At 45.3% G+C, this 14475-nt stretch overlaps 1 protein-coding gene across 1 annotated transcript in view; it reads right to left on the reverse strand.

Moving 5' to 3' along the window:
• Positions 1–3079: 3079 nt before the first annotated feature.
• Positions 3080–14475, reverse strand: part of TMEM135 (transmembrane protein 135) — a 319952-nt gene continuing 308556 nt past the window's right edge. The window contains exons 14-15 of the mRNA XM_066587149.1: positions 13433–13500; positions 3080–11206 (exon numbers count right to left, since the gene is read on the reverse strand). Coding sequence (XP_066443246.1) covers positions 11074–11206; positions 13433–13500 — 201 coding nt within the window. The 3' untranslated portion in view covers positions 3080–11073. The remainder of the gene's footprint in view (positions 11207–13432; positions 13501–14475) is intronic.

Raw genomic sequence — 14475 nt, forward strand, 5'->3', positions numbered from 1 at the left:
CATCTTGTATCCAAGCTAGAGGTGGCCCAACAGGGTACTAGAGCCTCCATGCCCATCTGTATCACATCTTGTATCCAAGCTAGAGGTGGCCCAACAGGGTACTAGAGCCTCCATGCCCATCTGTATCACATCTTGTATACAAGCTAGAGGCGGTACAACAGGGAACTAGAGCCTCCATGCCCACCTGTATCACATCTTGTATCCAAGCTAGAGGTGGTACAGCAGGGTACTGGAGCCTCCATGCCCACCTGTATCACATCTTGTATCCAAGCTAGAGGCGGTACAACAGGGTACTAGAGCCTCCATGCCTGCCCCTATCACATCTTGTATCCAATCTAGAGGCGGTACAACAGGGTACTAGAGCCTCCATGCCCCCCATATCACATCTTGTATCCAAGCTAGAGGTGGTACAACAGGGTACTACAGCCTCCATGCCCCCTATATCACATCTTGTATCCAAGCTAGAGGCGGTACAACAGGGAACTAGAGCCTCCATGCCCCCCATATCACATCTTGTATCCAAGATAGAGGTGTTACAACAGGGTACAAGAGCCTCCATGCCCACCTGTATCACATCTTGCATCCAAGCTAGAGGCGGTACAACCGGGTACTAGAGCCTCCATGCCCACCCATATCACATCTTGCATCCAAGCTAGAGGCGGTACAACAGGGTACTAGAGCCTCCATGCCCACCCATATCACATCTTGTATCCAAGCTAGAGGCGGTACAACAGGGTACTAGAGCCTCCATGCCTGCCCCTATCACATCTTGTATCCAATCTAGAGGCGGTACAACAGGGTACTAGAGCCTCCATGCCCCCCATATCACATCTTGTATCCAAGCTAGAGGTGGTACAACAGGGTACTACAGCCTCCATGCCCCCTATATCACATCTTGTATCCAAGCTAGAGGCGGTACAACAGGGAACTAGAGCCTCCATGCCCCCCATATCACATCTTGTATCCAAGATAGAGGTGTTACAACAGGGTACAAGAGCCTCCATGCCCACCTGTATCACATCTTGCATCCAAGCTAGAGGCGGTACAACCGGGTACTAGAGCCTCCATGCCCACCCATATCACATCTTGCATCCAAGCTAGAGGCGGTACAACAGGGTACTAGAGCCTCCATGCCCACCCATATCACATCTTGTATCCAAGCTAGAAGTGGTACAACAGGGAACTAGAGCCTCCATGCCCCCCATATCACATCTTGCATCCAAGATAGAGGTGTTACAACAGGGTACAAGAGCCCCCATGCCCACCTGTATCACATATTGCATCCAAGCTAGAGGCGGTACAACCGGGTGCTAGAGCCTCCATGCCCGCCCGTATCACATCTTGCATCCAAGCTAGAGGCGGTACAACCGGGTGCTAGAGCCTCCATGCCTGCCCGTATCACATCTTGCAATCCAAGCTAGAGGTGGCCTAACAGGGTACTAGAGCCTCCCTAGAAGGGGTCAATTTTCCACAATGAATTCTCCTTTTGCTCTGATATGTAATCACTGATATCAATGTTACAATCTCACAGAGAAAGTTTCATTCCATCCCGACAACTTCTAGGGAAGGGAGGGATTGTTTTTAACAAGGAGTGTAAAATATATATATATATATACACACTTTACACGAGTGAATGTTCTGATGATATATGGAAGTGAATACAGTATTAAAATTGGGGAAACTGTACAATTCAGAGGAGGCTCCAGCCGGCCCCAGGGTTATGTGGGCCCACGGGTGATTACAGTCTCAGGTGGCCCCTCTTTCTATCTCTGCATTGGCCGTGATAGAAGGCGCTGGCTTAGTTATTATAATGAGCCCCGAGTCCCCTTTTAGATATAATGCCCCTTCTGCCCCACTTAGATATAATGCTAACTATTGCCCCTTTTAGATATGCCCCTTTTGCATGTATATGCCACCTCATGCCCCTTTTCCATATAAATGCCATCTATTGCCCCCATTACATGCAGTGTGTCCCCTTATAGAAATGTAATTTTAAAAAGTAGATATTCACCTTCTCTGGTCCCCCGCTGCAGTGATCGGGGGCGCTCTTCCTTGATGACTGTTGTGCGATCATGTGACACACATGATCGCTGCAGGCAAGAGACCGGGGATATGAGACAGCTGGATGGATACTGGAGGTGGATCTAGGTAGATCATATAATGCTTCACCTCCCCTGCAGTATTATAGTATGGGGGGTGGGGGGGGCGATGGTTTACCAGCACCTTCCTCCTGAGATAACCGTTAATCAGATCATTTTCGGGGGGGTCCGTATTATTTTGGTGGTCTGTATTCTGCTGAGCTGTTCCAACTAAGAAGGTTCTTTAAATAATATTTCTAGAAATTAAGGGAAAAACCAGACAGCGAATAACTGCTGCGTGATATGTAGATATTATTTCATCATGTTCCCTCTGACTTTCACATTCCTGCTGCCATTATGTTCATTTATGTAATTTCCCTTGATAGCATTACAAATAATGTTGTATGACGCTCCTAGCAGATAACTGAGCAGCTAGCCCCACCTAGTGGACAGCTGAAGTTACACAGCCCTAAAAAATGCAATAATGTTGCTGGAGGAGAACCTATTTGCATATCGCTTTCCCAGGAAGCATTGCTTGGCCTGCAAGTCTCTCTAAGTCACCTTGGCGGTCATTATCCCTGTAGCCCTAGTCTAAATGGTTTTGGTAGGGAATCTCCATAGTAGTTTCTCCCCTACATCTAACGTTTTCTCAAATTGGTTCCATTTTGGTACATTTTATTAATAATTACTTCAGATTTTGATAAAATTGTGGAAGAAGAAAAATTCTGACGGCATAATTTGCATGGAAGTCTTGGGTAGATCTCCAGGATCCTCCTAATCGAGGCTCTCTTGGCTCAGTATAGGGGCACCAGTGAGTTGACTGTTGTCAATGATCCTTGTATCTTTGCAGTAACTGAGATCCCGTGCTTCTATACTGTAGTATGAGCAGAACTGCAGTGTAAAGTATGGAGGATGGACAGAGAAGATGGTATTCCTGACTGCATCAGATGGCAATTAATACACTCAAACAGATCACAGATCACACACGTTTGTATCAAAGATACTTGTAATTGGGTCATTTATTGAAATAATACACATTTTAGTAAGAATTTATTTTCCATATTTTCCACATTGTCTCATCTTGGCCAGAAGAAGTGTAACCATGTTAGTAAGAAAAAGACATAGAAGTTACCGGGTGACTCAACAAATGCAACGAAGAGACCAGCGGTCACTGTATGGGTATGCCTGCGGCTACACGGCCGGAGGCCGCAGAATCGGGAACTGGGAGACGTTCTGGTGACTCCACCATAAAGACATATTAAAGGGGGGTTCTGATCATATGACGCTTGCTCTGATCCGCATGGTAGGGATAACTATCTGATCGGTGGGTGTTTGAGAACGGGGGTCCCGTGTACCTATGAATGGACGGAGCGGTGACCTGCGTGAGCGCAGTCGCTATATTAATGGGGCAGCCGGAGATAGCCATGTTCAGGCGCTCGACTGAAATGAATGGAGTGGCGCTCCATTCATTCGGGGGGTACACAGGACCTCGGTTCACAAGATTAGTGGGGATCTTGGTTAGACCCCCACCAATCAGATAAATGTGTCCTCCTATGCATATTACCAGAATACCCCTTTAATGGGACCTGGATATCACATTTGAGCCCCTTTATGTAGCTGAAAGGTGATGGAACGGGGAGTGCAGGGAGCTTTGTTTTACACTCACGGGGCGCCCCGTTTCTGCGCTGTGTCCCTCGAAGTCCGCATGTTGGCAACGTAATTCTGCGCATGCATCTCCCATAGAGATTAATGGGAGATGCACACAGAAAGAGTCAAACTGCTGGCGCATGCGCACTTCAAGGGACGGGCGAGTATAAAACAAACCATTCCTGTTCCATCACCTTTGAGTCCCACAACCGAGTATCCCTTTAAGGTTGCGCAACGATCAACAAAGTCGCCTTGAAGCCGTGGCATAGAGTGGAGCGTACGGTGTAACAGAAATTTGCAGTTTTCACCTAGAAATAAAACAGACTAGAAATAAAAATGTGCACAACCCTGCAAGTATACCTATCACTTATCTGCCACTGAGCCGGGCTTACAGCATATTTTATATTCTCATCCAGAGCTGCATTCACAATTCTGCCACTGAGCTCAGAAATCTTAGACAGGTTGTACCACAGCCCGCTTGTATCACTTATCCATAGAATGGATGATAAAACTCTGATCGGTGGGGTTCCCAAGAGTGGAGATCCCGCGTCTACCCCTTCTTCGCACTACGGGCTCGCTGCACCCCCTGCAGCACGGAGGAGATCGAAAGGAGTGGCAATCACGCCTGGTCAGTGCAACTCCATTCATTTTCAATGGGACTGCCGGATATAGCAGGGCGCTTGTGCTCAGATACTACAGTCAGCCCCATTGACGGAAATAGCGTGACTGCCGCTGCATTCGGTCCCCATGCCACTGCGGTGGGTGCAGCGAGCCCGCCACGACAAGAAGAGGAGAACATGAGACCCTTGTTCATGGGATCAGAGGGGGTCTCAGGGGTGAGACGCCCACCAGTCAGACTTTTAGCACCTGTTTTTGGGATATATGATAAAAGTCAGTAGCGGTACAATCCCTTTAATCTTCCCTGCTTGTTCAGTGTCTGCGCAGTGCTTGACTTGCATTCTAATTTACAAGTGTAGTCTTTGTAATAGTCACTAGTGTACGATAAATTAATTCTCCCAGAATGCACAGAGGTAGAGAGCACCGCGTTATAGAAGAGGCGTGTCTGTCAACAAACTGTCGACGGCTTCCAATAACAACCAGCAGAATTCCGAATTCAGCTCTGGCTTCTAATACAGGCATTAGAGTACTAGATAAGTCATTAATGTATTTGTAAAGGGACTCCGCTAATCATCACTGACGGTCCCAGTGCAGAGCCGATCGTGCCAGGGAAAGCTGCTAGTTTTCACTACAGTGGCCACTACAGGGGAAATGCAGTATTACACTTGCTTGTTAGCGGCTATCTACTCTGGCTCATAGTAGGGATTTCCCTTTATGACGTTTATATGTCCTAATAGGGTATATATAGAGGGGTTATTCCATTACCATGCTGAGCGTACACATGAAGAAGAAAATAATAATATTGTACCGCGTAGAATAAAAAAAAAAAAAAACTTCCAGAAATCGCTATAAAGCCGGATTGGTCTCATTTCTGCTTTTTAGAATAAAAACAAACCAGCATCAGAGACTAAAAAATGTAAACTAACGAAAGACTGAGGGCACCCAGGACAGACCGCGTGCGTATAACGGTATGACGGCAAACCTCCAATCCAACAGAAACCGATCAACGCAGAACAGACATGAGTAGAAATCAGGATCCTGTTATACAAAGGACCAATCGTTGTAATGACATCGACACGACCACCAGACCATATATAGGACTTCCTCTGGTACATGAGTTACTCAGATACTACTTTATAGGAACACGTCCGCCATGTATAATGATGAACACGGTGAACCTCAGTGGTCCACGGCCCGGGGGATGCCGGCGCAGAAGAGTTCATGAGCTTAAAGGGAAACTCCAATTTCTGGACAAATTCTGTCCCGGGACCGGAGGGTGGAGGGGGTATATTGCCTGTAGTTTTTTTTCTCACCCCCCCCCCCCTCCAATCTGCTGGTTATGGGTCCATTTTTGGCCATCTGAGATGCCTGCAGAAATTTTCCAACTAGCTAGTGCACACTGTCTGATTGGCCAAAGCTGATCACATGAGCAGCTCTGGCCAACCAGCCAGCAGATACAGTGAACTGGTAGTCTATGGGGATTAGGTAGTGTAAAGGTTGCACAGGCCAAAAACAGGACCCCGAACTAGTGATTCAGAGGAACAGTAGAGACGAACAACTGCAGGTAATATACCCCCTGCCCCTCCAATCCCAGATAAGAAATTTGTCCCAAACTGAAGAGTCATTTTAAAGGGAATTTATCGCCTACATTTTTTTTAATTGACTGAAACCAGACAGTGAACATCTTCCATTGTTCTAATCTGATTTTATTTTCAAATTTTTCACAATTTTTTCTGTCTGATGGCGGCCATCTTGCCTAAGCTGCAGTGAACAGCATTTAGAGACGCGCTTTACAGCAGTCTCATGAGCCATAGACTCAATGGACCCATTGACTTCTATGGGAGAGTGTTTTGGGCATCCTCTGTAATCTGTGCATGCAATGTAGGCCTAGATTGCAAAATACCTCTATAGCGCCACCTATTGGAAGGCAGCATTCCTGCCAGTCAATGTCAGACCTTTTAACAAGCCTTGTAACAATGACTGGGAATTATGAGACAAAGTCAGAGTCTATTCCAAAAGGAGAAGATAACCGTGTACAGACAGACTGTTTGGGGGTCTTTGCCCCTCATCAGTGTGCAGTAGGTTGCTGGCTTGGTTGGGTGAGAGACCTATGACATAAGGTGAGAAAGGGTATGGTTTCTCCTTAGGGAGAGCACCTAGTGAGAAGACTTAATTAAAAGGCTTGTTAAAAGCTCTACCATTGATTTGCAGGAATGCAGGCTTCCAGTAGGTGGTGCTGTAGAGGTATAGTTCCATCTTGCCATTTGCATAATGTTCCCAGAGGAGCATGCATGGCCTTCTAAGTCTCCTCACTAGCTGCTCTCCCTAAGGAGAAACCATACCGTTCATGACCTGTGTAGGTCAGGAAAAATGGACACATTTCCAAAGGACATTTAGTGGGTTCAATGTTATACTATGAGGCCATCTACCAAATATCAGTATATATACAATGGCCAGTTTATTAGAGAACCCTGATCCTTTCACGATCCTCCCCCGAAATGATCCCCGTGACCCCGGAGTGCAGCGTAAAATCAAGTTCTCCATGGATTAGCTTCAGAGTGAATCCACACTGACGGCTTCCAACGAGGTCTGGTCATTGGTTCTGAAGGCCACAAGAGGTCCTTCCTGTTACTAGACGGGGGTCTCTAATAAGGTGGTCCTTCAGTGTACATCAGAGAATCAATACCTCCCCAAGCTTCGCATCCTAGAGGGGTTCAGCGTGAATCCCGACAGGCAAACGGACAACACGACAACGAGAAGTAAAGCTTCACATCCCAGACCCAACAAACCTTCTGCTCCGACTTTTAACGACCTCATTAATGCGACGAGTGAAAAACTTCCCTGAATTATTTTTGAGAGACAACAATGGTCACGTTTGTATATAAAAAAAAGTGCGAAGAGCGCGGCGGGATGCTGCGGGAGCTCCACAGCGCCTACATTCAAAGAATAGAAAAGTTGGTAGAAAGAACCTCCCACAGGAAACATGGCGGATAAAATACTTCTTTACTTCACCATGCAAATCATTATTGTCTGGGCCAGTTATGTGCGATCTGTCCTCCCTGACCTGCTGGGGGCGCTGTCATGTTCTTAGACAGACCCTCCTCCTATGGCCACTGGGTGGTGTTGGCGCAGATACCTATATGTACCTATCTGATCTTGACTTATATTATTGCCTTCCACCCTAATCACAGCCAAAGCTGCATAGAAAATACTGTAGTTTGGTCTCCTGTTAGCTAATTGGCTACAAGATCTGCACCTGCATGCTGCCCCCTGCTGGTATAAGACTTTTAACAAAGCCTGCTTTGCTGTGGCTCCTTCTGGGAGATACAGTAATTCGCAAGATAAACCATTAGAGGGATTATCCGGGCAGGGAGAAAACAGAGAAGAGGTCAGGAAGCTGCAGAGATAGAACAACCAGCATACTGCCCTCACCCGATCCCCTTCTGCTCCCATTCCACCGATCCCTGGTCCTCTAGTCTAGTCTGCAGCAGTGATGACATCCCGAGACTGCTGCAGCCAATCACTGGTTCACTTCAGCCGGTGATCAGCTGCAGCAGCAAGTGGACAGGCAGCGGGGGATGGGAGCGGCAAGGAACCAAATGAAGTATATTGTCTTTTATACTTGTGCAACACTTCAAGTTTTTTTTCTACGCCTGGATAGCCCCTTTAAGGGCTTGCACACAACTCACACGGCTCTATGTGGTACTGTAGTTCTATCTCAGTTTGATTCACATAAGTGAGACTGAGCTGCAGTACCAAACACAGCCACACAGACATGGACGGCGCTGTGCCGAGTACTTTACATAAGACTTCATGCTTCTAGTACCATAGTCCATTTATCCTGCTCAATGTTGGGAGTCCAACAAATCACATATTGATGATCTACCTGTAACTATATATTGGGAAACCCCTTTTATAAGGGTCAGAGGTGGAGTAGGGTTTGTATCACACCACCGAGATCCGCATTCTTCCCAAGAATGGGGCTCCAGTATCCCCCTCTTGTCGTCACCGCAGGCTCGTGGCACCTAGCCACAGTTACGTCAGGTGGAATGAAGCAACTATCGCACATACGCAGCTCTGCTCCATCCATTTCAATGGGGCTGACGGAAATAGCGGAGTACAAGCCTCGGCCATCTCTGACAGTCCCATTGAACATGAATGGAGCAGTGCTGCGCATGCATGACCTCTGCTCCATTTAGTCTGCTCATCACTGTGGTGAGACCCCCACTGATCAGATTTTCATCACCTAACCTATGGATAGTTCATAAAAGTCTATTCTGGGACAACCCCTTTAAGACACTCATCATGAGCCATTTAAATAAACATGACATATGGCCACATGAGCGACAATTCCTACATAGAACTTAAACACATTCCTGCAGCGGTGTCATATACCTGAACCACAGTGCCAAGATTTCAAGAGAGCAGAGACAGAAGAGGAGCCCAAACCTAAGGCGGCAAACAGTGCTCTCGGGGCGAAGATCCTAACAGAGAAGGTGCTTGAAAGACAATCCGGACAGCCATCAATTAGATTGAATTAAAGCAAGGCAACCCAACTACTCAAAGTAATCAGAACAACAAGATGGTGCCAGGATCCAGCACTGGCAGATGAAGAATACAGCTGCCACCATTAAAAAGGTTTGGGATTTGCTACTATGATTGCCATAAAAAGAAAACTGGAAACACATTGTCCTTAAAACCAGAAGCAAAATAATATTCATCTACAATGGAGCAAAAAACAAAAAAAATAACACACTGAACTGGCCAGACGTATCGTCAGCTGCAAAGTCCGCAGCGAAGGAACTCTACAAGTCAACATTCAACTTTCGAAGACCATCTCATTTTAAGAGGTCTACATGAGAGTATTGCTCATCATCATGGTCATTGTGTCTCTCACAGAGAACAGACCAGGGTTATCTTCTGGAGGTGGTGGGTGTCAAACTGGATTGGAGAAGCATAAGAACATTGGTCCCTTCAAGGATACTCTATGTCTACCAACTCCCGGGGAAAGCCAGGATAGGATTTTACTTCACCTTGGTGTCATCATCCATTCCCACCAACCTTTCGTGAAGCCATGGCAGATGTTATTAGGGGAGATTTACTAATCCAAATGTACCAGAAATATGGCTCATTTATGCTACAAAAACCGGAGTGCATGCTTTACACCACATCTGCTATGTTTTAGACACTTTTTGTAACTTGCTCAACAAGTGGGCAGGACATTAAGGTGTTTGGCTGGGCATGAAGGTGGCATGGCTTAAAATGGTAACTGGCAGCTTTTGTCTAACGCGCATGGGGGCCTTTTTTCTGGACAGCCTGAAAATTTACTAAATTTGTGGCTCATTCTGTTTGAAAAATTTGGTGTATATTCAGTCACTTTCATCTACAATTTATTTTGATTTAGTCTTTGCCAAAATTTTGACACCAAATTTACGAAACAGCCTGAGCCTCTTTGACAAATTTGGCAAATTTTCAGACGGTCTAGTCTAAAGACTTCCATAGGCATTAGGAAAAAGTCAACTGAATAAGCCAATTTTAGTGGAACCAGTCAACTATCGCGTGCTTCCAACAACAGATATTGGGCGAAAGAATGTTAAATTTCAGAGGTGACTTACTCCTACCTGCCACTAAAATACATGACCGCTCAACTGAACTGAGTGCTCATGTGTATGGTGGAATCAGGAGAAAAAGCTGTGGATCGAACACTCAGCCACTGAAGTTGTATGGGCACCTTAAGTTTACTCTGTCTAAATATTAGACAGGATTAGTAAATCTGCCCCAGTGTGTGCTCCTACTTCACTCACTAGGAAGGGAGCGTGACCACAAAGAAGGTTCAGAAGACTAACCTGACCGAAAGAAGGGAGCAGACCACCAGAGGTATTACAATTATCTCCAAAACCCGCCACAAAGACCCTGACAGCAGAAGCACCTCTTTGACCATGCAAAGCTAAATGAAGGCTCTGTATTATCAATTATGTGATCATTTTCCACAAATTCCAATTTTCCAATTTTAATTGCCAGTCAGGTCCTAAATTATGGACACAACTGATAAAAAAACGCTCCAGTTTTTTGAGAAACATCAAACATTTCTTCTCAAAGTAGGACGTTTCCAATCCATCTCTATAAAAAAAATACTCAAAAACATTCTCAATCGGCAATACAGAAAACCTCATGATTGGCTGAAAATTTTTGAAAGAAGAGAATTTCAAAAATGTGTGCAAAATTTTAGAGAAGGCCTCCACCACTCTCCAAAAACATGGACTCCACTACATAAAACACAAAGTGCTATGTCCTCGTTATCAAATGTCTGTATTGGTCCACAACACAGGGCAGGTGACCGTGTAGGCTCTGGTTACCTACAACCTCACCGAGAAGTCTGCTAAATATCTTATGCAGAGGAAAATGAAGATGTTTAATTGGTGTTAGTTCATCTTAGATACAATCAATGCAAAGCTAGAATAATTGTAGCCCGTTATAAATGACTCTAAGTGCTTTTTTTTTTTGACTAATTTGTCAGGATAAAGGAGACACCTCATCGGGATCATCAGGATAATTCGATAATCTATCAAAAAGTTCAAGAAGAATTAACTCATCTTGGTATTGGTCAACTAGAATTAGTTAATACTGAACTGAAGCTTACAAGTTCCCGCTTCTAATCTCTCCAGAAATTTGCTCTGATTTTCAGACTTTTTAATTTTCACATTTTGCCAAGGGAGAAGAGTGGGAGAGTTCAGGACAACTGGATCGGTAACTCTGGTTTTACGATGGTGAATCTTGGGTCCAGTTTAGGTATAAAGTTGTTGAAGTTCTTAGAAGCTTCCGAACCGAAGACGTCCAAGGCTCTCCTGTTCATGAAAGCAAACCTAACCATGGAGAAGGAGACAGAGATGATTATTGCTTTGTTGTACGGAAAGCTATCTTATATGTAGGATCTTGGTGGTGCGGGCGTTTCTGTACTTTTTTGGCATTTAGAATTTTTGACACTTTGATGATATATGCTTAAGAAATGGCTACCAATTAGAGATAAGCGAGCATACTCACTAAAGACAATTACTCGATCAAGCATTACCCTTAGGGAGCACCTGCCCACTTGGAAGAAAAGGTTCGGCTGCCGGCGGCGGGCGGGGAGCGGCGGGGGGAGCGGAGCGGAGATCTCTCTCTCCCCCTCACTACCCCTTGCTCACTGCCGCAACTCACCTGTCACCCGCACCAGCAGCCGAACCTTTTCTTCCAAGCGGGCAGGTACTCGCTAAGCACAATGCTCGATCGAGTAATTGTCCTTAGCGAGTATGCTCGCTCATCTCTAGCTACCATCGATGTGTGACTGACTGATAGAATAAAGACAAAGGCGTCTGATTTGGTATTTTTCGGACAGCACCACTCAGGTCTGGTATTCTAGTTTAAAGGGAACCTGTCACCAAAATCTGACCCCTATACCTAATTTCACTGGCTGGTAGGGAATGAAAAATCTAAAATCAATTGCTTCCAATGTCTCTTTTTTTCCTAACGAGCTCATACACCTATGCAATAAGGGACTAAAGTAAAGGCCCTTTTACACGCAACGATTATCGCTCAAAATTCACTCAAAAGCCATCTTCTGAACGATATCGTGTGTAAATGTGCGCCCATCGTGCACCTACTGCGCACTTTTCGTCCATCGCTGAGTTTAGCTCAGCTTAAAATCCGTTGTCCCTGATAAGAAGGACCGCACGCTGTGTTCTCTGCAGGCAGGGCTGATAACATTCTTTCAGCTGCTGCCCCGCTGGAGAACAATAGTGATGCATTTAGAGAACAGACCACCTGCTGTTCTCTAAATACATGCAAATGAAGCTAGTTAGTTACTAATGGGCTGATTAGCTTATTAGTAGCTAATGCAAAATGATTGATTAAAACTGTCAGTTTCTGACAAATTTTGAGCAATCATCTGTGTGTGTAAATGGGGCTTAATGGCTTTCTGTATTGCAAATGGGCAGAGAGGAGTCATCCGGCCAAGAAGAGTCATTGCTGATTTATGAGCTGTCGAGCTAATCACAGCTGTTCTCCCACAATAAACCTGGTCTGTCCAGAAAAAGGGCTGTGATTAGCTCGGCAGCTCATAGATCAACGTGATTCTTCTTGTCTGAAAGACTCTTCTCACATCATTTGCGTATGGCAAGCTCTAACTTTGGTAACTAATTGTGAATATACATAAACTCGTTAGGAAAAGACAGGGCATTAGAAGCGATTCATTTTTGATTTTTCCTCCCCTATCAGCCAGTGAAGTTAGTTTTAAGGCTAATAAGGCGGTAACAGGTTTATTTTACCCCACTCATATTCAGCTAAGCTACTTAGAGACCAAGAGCGTACTGGGATTGGATAAGGCTGCTGTAGGGTGAAATTTAATGTTGTTTTATGTTTAATGTTGGATGGGGTACATCACCAGGAACCCCTGCTGATCAGCTGTTCTCTGTGGCTGATTTACACAGGAAGCAAACAGCTCTGTTCCCTCGGCAGTGGCCAGGCTTGGTACTGCAGTCCAAGCAGCCACTGAAATGAATGGGAACTTGGCCTGCAATACTAAGCCTGGCCACTGCAGTGGGAACAGAGCTGTGTGCTTCCTGCAGAAATCAGCTTAGAGCATGAGCACATCGGCCTAAAGAACATCTCATTGGCAGGGGTCTCTGGTGTTATACCCCTGCAGATCTACTATTGAAGACCAATCTTGTGGTTTGGCCATCAATAGTTTATAAATGGACAACTACTTTAAAGGGAACTTGTCCCCAGCTTAGGGTCCACTAAAGACATCCCCATGAAAACTAAGGATAGATAAAAAAAAAGTAGGTTGAACTAACAGGATACGAGTCCAAGATTCATCTCGGACGGCATTGGGGTGTGCGCATTGCACATATGAGGCGGTGGACATTTGGGCAAAGTCAGAGGAAACGAGAACCAGGCTCTTCTGTGGCAAGTTCAAAGTACCTTTTTCTTTAACGTTGTCTGTTAACCCGGTGTGAACATGACCTGACGGGATATTTGGAAGGGAGCTACCAAGATAGGACCTCCGTGAACCCTTTCATATAAGGCGTAGCTTACATAAAGGAACTACTTACCTGCCCTTTGTAAGTCTCAGAAGAAATTTCCAGTATGACGGTCTTAAGTTCTGAACTTCCAAAACAGCCTAAGAGTAGATGGACAAAATATTAACATCGCTCGAGGCTTACTCAAGAACGCCTCCAAGAATATGAGCAATGGCCGCCGTATTCAGTCAATCACAGTTGGTTAATTAATCGCAAATACTTTTCATCGCCGCCGCTCTTGTATAATGAGGATCAACCAGCGTTCATGAATTTCTTACAATCGGAGGGCTTGAAGGCTACCGGCACTGATGACTAATTAGTTTTTCTATTGTTCCAACGCATCAAAAATGAAAAACAAAGTAACTTTGCAACTACAGAGGAAAATGAAGGTTGTCCAGGAACTGTTTTTACGGATGGCATAAAAGACTCCTTTATTTCAGCGATGCAGTCAACACCTACATGTTCTCAGCAGGAGTTCTTAGTCACGGCATAACTTTACATATAGTTGGATTCCGTTGAGGGCATGGCCATATTTTTATTTTTGTTTTCTCCTTTCAGTTTTCCAAAAATCACACACACACAGCTCTGCTACATGCACATCACACACACAGCTCTGCTACAGGCACGTCACACACACAGCTCTGCTACATGCACGTTACATACAGCTTTGCTACATGCACGTCACACACACACAGCTCTGCTACATGTACATCCCATACAGCTCTGCTACATACATTCTTCACATACAACAAGGATCATAAGTAGCACAGCAGAGTCCTGCCCACATTGATCACCCCCTGAACATGTGACCCAGGACTCCTCCCACACGTGACTGATAACATGATGGTGACATCATCAAAGGTGCTGTAAGCACATGGCTGTTGTCCAGCTAGGGGGTCATTAATATTCCATAGCAACTGAGGCTGCAAGGGTTTGTAGGGGATGTAGTCCGCCCGTAATCTGCACAGGGATGGAGAACCTGTGATGATGTGACCGTCATGTGATCAGGAGTGGAGCATGTAACTTACTCACGGACAGGTGGTCATCAGTATCTGCACAGGACTGAAGGCCGAGTG

Source organism: Eleutherodactylus coqui, chromosome 1 (assembly GCF_035609145.1).
Source record: "Eleutherodactylus coqui strain aEleCoq1 chromosome 1, aEleCoq1.hap1, whole genome shotgun sequence".
NCBI lineage: Eukaryota > Metazoa > Chordata > Amphibia > Anura > Eleutherodactylidae > Eleutherodactylus > Eleutherodactylus coqui.